General features: G+C 41.2%; 1 protein-coding gene across 1 annotated transcript; it reads right to left on the reverse strand.

The window, feature by feature from the left end:
• Positions 1-220: 220 nt before the first annotated feature.
• LOC143707128 (zona pellucida sperm-binding protein 4-like) lies at positions 221-961 on the reverse strand (the record flags this gene model as incomplete). The annotated part of the gene is made up of 4 exons (XM_077199888.1): positions 221-297; positions 376-448; positions 533-680; positions 750-961. Coding segments are annotated over 4 exons (510 nt in total), but the record flags the coding sequence as incomplete, so codon positions are not given.
• Between the last annotated feature and the right edge of the window lie 5,842 nt (positions 962-6,803).

Here is a 6,803-nt window from a genome sequence, read left to right on the forward strand (position 1 = left end):
AGAAATTGGCAAATAGTAAAGTTAAATGGCTTAGGCAGAAACTTGGTTCTTTTAGTTCAAGTAGTTCAAATCAAGAATCTCAATGCACCAAAGAAAGAGGTTTAGTAGTGCAGCCCTAGAAGTCAAACAGAGAACAGTCATGAAACATCCAACTCCAGTCAGAAATGACAACCAAAGAGAAACATGTTGAGTTTCATGAAGTTTATTAAAACACTAAAATTCACTTGACCAGGATAACTTCTCCACTAGACACCACAGTTTTCCCACTAGAGATGGTCTTGTCGTTCGCTTCTCTTCCTGTAAAAAGTGGTACAAGCATGAGGGGCATTTAAATAAATTCTCAGTTCCTGAAGTCAACTTCCAGCAAGCACTCACTTTTCCTATTGCAGCCTTGCTCACAGGAGCCAGAGGAGGGATGGCACACCGCTGTACTACAGTGGATGAAGATCTAACAGAGGGGCAAAGGGTTAAGCCATAGAATTCACTGTAAAAAGCACTAATATAAGGGTTGAGGTAAGGCTGCAGAGCATACGGTTTCCTGCAGAGGAGCCAGTGATGCTGGATCTACAAATGTGAACATCTTCACAACAAAGCGCTTGTAGTGGGTCGGGAACTGAAGACCAGATGATCCAGCCACTGGAACCAATGTGGTCAGGTAACGATCATCCTGGTAAGGGCATCTGAAAGGCAAAGAGGCAGTCAGAAATGCCTTCCAGCACAATAGATGGATAAAGACTTGCCTTACTCACCCATCAACTAGAAGATCCCATTGGGGTAGACTGAGTGGACTGGGGGTTGATGTGGCCCAGCAATGTCCTAGCATCAGGACAATGTTGGGGTCGGTCCTCTCCAAAATGTGCACCTCAACATACACAGGCTCCCGCAGGACTTTTGTAACTGGATAATCAGCATCACTGTAGTAGGACGTGTACGCCTCGTCCCCTGAGGAAGAATGCAGTGTTTAACTAGAAACTGGAGTTTTAGAAAGGCTTTAGGAATACTTGGGACATACGCTTGCCTTCTGCACAGCCTTTGGTGACACATTGTCCGTTTGCCAGTCTAAGCTCCACCCTGAGGGGTCCAGGAGCAGCTACTGGTGGGGGTGGAGGAACGGTGTTGACTTCCACAACCAGAGCTTCCACAGAGGTACCAGAGTACCTACACTGGAAGAGAAGCCTGGACAACAAACAGTGAGCTTGTAGCATTTGTCAATGATTCCCATTTATGATAAAGCATACATCACTTACTCAAAATGGCTGTCCCTCGTGATGGAACCAAGTGGTCCGATACCCACTTCATATGAGGAGGTCATTCTGTTTTCATACACCAGATATCCACTATCCTCCTGCAAATAGTAACATTGTTGGCATCCAATCCGTTCTAAGCCATGCAGAACAAAACCACAAGCAGCTACTCGCCATCATGCTTGTGCCACATGCAGTGACAGGGAACTGGTATATAGCAAAGAAAGGTGTGGATCCCACAGGACTGCAAGCTGGATCATTTCCACCCAGGAGACGGACTGAATCCAGGCTCAATCGAGGCAGCGTAACATCTCTAGCCACCACTACCACAAACTGCCCATCTCTTATACACTGGACAGTCACTGGAACGAGTTACAAGAGCAGGTTATTGCGGAGGATCAGTTTAACATGAATGCCTCTACACTCTTACCTGCCTTCCCATAGTAACACTGCTGGCCATTAAAGCAGCAGTTGATAGCAGCACACTCAGCACCACTGATACCAGGTGGTCCACATTGGATCTGCTCATAATCAGCTACAGTACACTTGTCAAGGGGCTCTGCCTTTGCCACTGGCTGCTTAGGCTGAAACTGCTGACTAGCTTGTTGTTGAACTGACTGAGGAAACTGTTGACCTGCTTGTTGAACTGACTGTTGAAACTGTTGACTAGCTTGCTGTTGAACTGGCTTTTGAACCTGCGGAGGAAACCATTGACTAGCTTGCTGTTGAACTGGCTTCTGAATCCGCTGCTCAGTTTGCTGGAACATCAGAGCTTGAGGATTCTGGGGCAGATCACTCCACTTTGGAACAGCATGACAGAAAGCACAGAACCAAATACAAAGTGCCAGAGACTGAACAGCACCCCAACTTCCTGCCATTGTTCAACAGCTAGTCACACTGCCGGGATGCTGCCCTTCGGGGTTTTTTGAACTCTACAGACTTTGGCTAATTAATGATAATCCCTCCCTCTTCATTAACAGTCATGATTCTCCAGACTTGTATGAGTGTGGAGTTTATGCAACTAGGTGATTCCATTTGTTCCTAAGATTCAATTTTCCTTGTTTTTCCACCCTTTTTGAACATATATAGAATGCACATATTGAGCTGAATTCAGAATAATTTACTAGTACTATTTCTGCCGTTCAGAGTTCAGCCTTTGTTTTAAGCTTCATTATGTGAATATAATAGTGGATGTTTTGGCTATTCTGGATTGTTTTTAAAAAAAAAACACACACATCTTGGATTTCTCATGGCAACAGACGTGTATTCAGACTGACTCAAGAGTTTGATATGCAGGATTATGTTGCAATGATATGGAAGCCTTTATCAGCAATAGCTGGTTTATTCCTAAATTTTGCATCATTATAAAATAAAGTTATATAATAAAGGCTTTTAATATCCTGCACACACTGCAAGATCATTCAGTATATCTCAATATTTTATGTAGCAGGCTGCAGACTAGACCTGAAATTGAGGCAATAATATACCTCAAATTAATTTAAACATGCACATTTATTTTAATTTGAGTCTTGTCAGAAAAGAACAGGATCTGTTAAAGTCTCTCTTCACCAAAACATACAAAATTATTTTGTCTGCGGTCATCACCGTGGTCTCTGGTGGGTAAGAAATGGTCATACAAATAAAACTTGGTTTCACTACCAAAGCATTCATTCTCTAAACTATGCGTGAATTCAATTATTAGAGTTCTCTTCAAGATATAAGGGCTGTTCTTGCATGGCCATATATGCAATGCTCTCAGTTAACAACCAATGTGGGTTCCACCAGATTAGGCAAGCACCAGTCTACTGTTAAATAAACACTACTGGGACCACCCAGAAAAAGGTCCTGTCCTTCATCGCAAGTTATATGTAATGCAGTTTGATATTAATTTTGTTCCGGACAAAATGCTGTACTTTCCATGACTGAACCCCCCCTCCTTCAGATGTCACTATAAAAATGGGCAACATTTTACTTAAAACTTCAAAAGAACTAGCTTGAGTATTAATACATGTAGTTATGTTAATCCAGCGATTAAGTCCAAGGTAAAGACCCAAAAGAATTGTGCAATTTCCAACCCAAGCGTTTTCTCTCCAACCCAACTCTTTAGGGTTTTTTTTACCCAAAACTAAAGTTTAAGGATTTAAACTCTTGGTATCCTTGACATCTGGTATCCGCAAGCATGAAAGCTTGTGGAGGCTTGTTACTAATGCAATATAATGGAGATAAATTTGTATAGGATGAATAAACAGCAGACCAAACTGCGTTTATGCTTAATTTATAGAGACAAGTAAAAATTGTGATCACAATGAAAATATGATTAATCTTACAGCCCTAAAAACAAGTCAAATTATTTTACATACATTAAATGCTGTTATTTTCCCACATCTATAGCAATTCTCTGGTGTTTGTTGTTGGTGCCAAGGCTAAGCCCATTCCTGCCAAGGGCGACTATATTAATATGAATAAATGCACTGCTTTTTTCCCTGGACTGAAGTACTGTACAGTCCTGAAGTATCCTGATGCAACGGCACACGATGCTGCCCCTTACTTTCCTCTCACTGGTGACAGCAAGTAAGTGAAAATCATAAAATTAAGTCATTTACTCACCCTTAAGTTGTTCTATTAATGGAGTATACCCTTCTTTCTTTTTCTCTTTCTCTTTCTTTTGCTCTTGTCCATATTATGGCAGTGTAGCGTATCGGGACTGTGTCAGGATGACTCATTCAATTATACATGTGAAAATGTGTTGTAGAAATTTTAATAGTCATTGATCCCAAACAGGTATCATAAGAGAAAGAACCTATTCAATGTATAAAAATATATGTGTGTACGTGCTTGTGTGTGACGTTTCAGGAACATATGGGACAGGACCTCTGACCTTAGGGACGGTCAGTTTTGGCCAGTTTATTTCAGTACCAGTTTGTGTCTTTAAGTAGAAACTGAACAGCAGTAAGGACCTTATCTGGGTGGGTGAAAGGTACAGCGGGTGAGGAGTAACCTTGAAAACAGTATAAAGGCTGTCTCATATCTTCCTGTTGGGTGTCACTCTCTTGCACAGCGTAACTTCTGTGTACTAGACTGAACCTATTCTTGCAAGAATAAATACTTATCTTATTATTAATTTGACTCTGAGTGTCTCTTACGCAGTGATGATGTTTAACAGAATTTTTGCCACAACAATTTGGTGTCAGAGTGGGGTTCCTTGGAAGTGCCTTCTGGACCTGAGAGCGGACGGTGTTTGGCCACCTGGACTGAGCAGTTCAAGCTCTACCTCGTAAGCTTGAGAGAGAGGGGCCGACCGCTATCGGGTCCGGGAGGGGCTCCACTGGAATCAAAAGAAAGCGAACCCGTGGCAGCCAACATATCTTTGGTAAGAGACGTCTAAAATATTTTCTTTTGGGGAAAAGTATTTTGTTTCAGGGTATGAAATGTGAGTGAACCATATTGGCTGAGGGCTGTTTCTGTGGTACGTAATCTGAGATTAATTGAGATCTATATATAGATCAAGAGGTTTCAAACAGATACGAGAGAAAATTATCTGAGATTAATTGAGGTCTGTAACAGATCAAGAGATTTCAAACAGATAGGTAACCTGAAAATTAGTTGTTCCACGACGGAGCAAATTGTTTTTAGGTACTGAGGCTAATTAGGGGGAACCAGAACAGTTTTTGGTAAACCTTAATTATACTGGATAAGACCATATTAAACAACTATAGACCGATCTCAAATCTTCCTTTCATAGGCAAGATCATTGAAAAAGTTGTCTTCAATCAGCTGAACAAATTCTTAAGCTCGAATGGATACTTTGACCATTTTCAATCTGGTTTCCGACCGCACCACAGTACAGAGACCGCGCTCATAAAGATAATAAATGATATTCGCTTAAATACTGATACAGGCAAATTATCAGTGCTGGTACTACTCGACCTCAGTGCTGCATTTGACACTGTCGATCACAACATACTTCTTGACAGGCTGGAAAACTGGGTCGGGCTTTCTGGGATAGTCCTAAAATGGTTCAGGTCATACTTAGGAGGCAGAGGTTATTATGTGAGTATAGGAGACCATAAGTCTGAGTGGACATCCATGACATGCGGAGTCCCTCAAGGCTCAATTCTTGCGCCACTCCTATTCAACCTGTACATGCTCCCAATGAGCCAAATAATGAGAAAGAACCAAATCGCTTACCATAGCTATGCAGACGACACACAGCTCTACTTAGCCCTATCGCCTAACGATTACAGCCCCATTGACTCCCTTTGCCAATGCATTGATGAAGTAAACAATTGGATGTGCCAAAACTTTCTTCAGTTAAACAAAGACAAAACTGAAGTCATTGCGTTTGGAAACAAAGATGAAGTTCTCAAGGTGAACGCATACCTTCAGTCTAGGGGTCAAACAACTAAAAATCAAGTCAGGAATCTGGGTGTGTCTCTGGAGTCAGACCTTAGTTTCAGTAGTCATGTCAAAGCAATAACTAAATCAGCATATTATCACCTGAAAAATATTGCAAGAATTAGATGCTTTGTTTCCAGTCAAGACTTAGAAAAACTTGTGCATGCTTTCATCACCAGTAGGGTGGATTATTGTAATGGACTTCTCACTGGCCTTCCCAAAAAGACCATAAGACAGTTGCAGCTCATACAGAACGCTGCTGCTAGGATTCTGAGCAGAACCAGAAAATATGAACACATCACACCAGTCCTCAGGTCTTTACACTGGCTGCCAGTTACATTTAGGATTGATTTTAAAGTATTATTACTGGTATATAAATCATTCAATGGCCTAGGACCTCAATACATTGCAGATATGCTCAGTGAATATAAACCCAACAGATCACTCAGATCATTAGGATCACATCGGCTAGAAATACCAAGGGTTCACTCTAAGCATGGCGAGTCTGCTTTTAGCTACTATGCCAGCCGCAGCTGGAACCAGCTTCCAGAAGAGATCAGATGTGCTCCTACAGTAGTCACATTCAAATCCAGACTCAAAACACATCTGTTTAGCTGTGCATTTACTGAATGAGCACTGTGCCACTGTTCGTCCGACTGTTTGCACTGTATTTTATTTTATGTTTTAATTATTCTGATTTCTGTATTTTATCTTTTATTCTAAACTGTTTTAATTATTCTGATTTCTTTTGATTATTTTAATTTCTTCTATGTAAAGCACTTTGAATTACCATTGTGTATGAAATGTGCTATATAAATAAACTTGCCTTGCCTTGCCTTGCCTTGCCTTGCCTTGCCTAATTAGGAGGGCACTAATAGTGCAACCCGACCGATTTGGGTTAAAAGGAAAAATCGGGTCTGTTGGGGACGCCTAACAGATCAGGAAAACGCGCGTTGAAGAGAAATCCACAGAGAACAGAGAAGCAGCCAATATGGGGAAGTCTCAAGGTAAGCATGCAAATTTGATACACCGGTTTTTCTATCAAATGAGAAAATTATGGGGGAAAATTTATGTTTTAGATATTGAAAAAACTGAGAAAATACCATGATTTCCCAAGGGAGGGAACACTGAGCACAACTAGACTGAAAGTAGTGCGAGAATCAG

The sequence above is a fragment of the Siphateles boraxobius genome, unplaced genomic scaffold (genome assembly GCF_051911475.1).
Source record: "Siphateles boraxobius isolate OS27281-9 unplaced genomic scaffold, OSU_SipBor_1 115, whole genome shotgun sequence".
In the NCBI taxonomy this organism is placed as follows: Eukaryota; Metazoa; Chordata; class Actinopteri; order Cypriniformes; family Leuciscidae; genus Siphateles; species Siphateles boraxobius.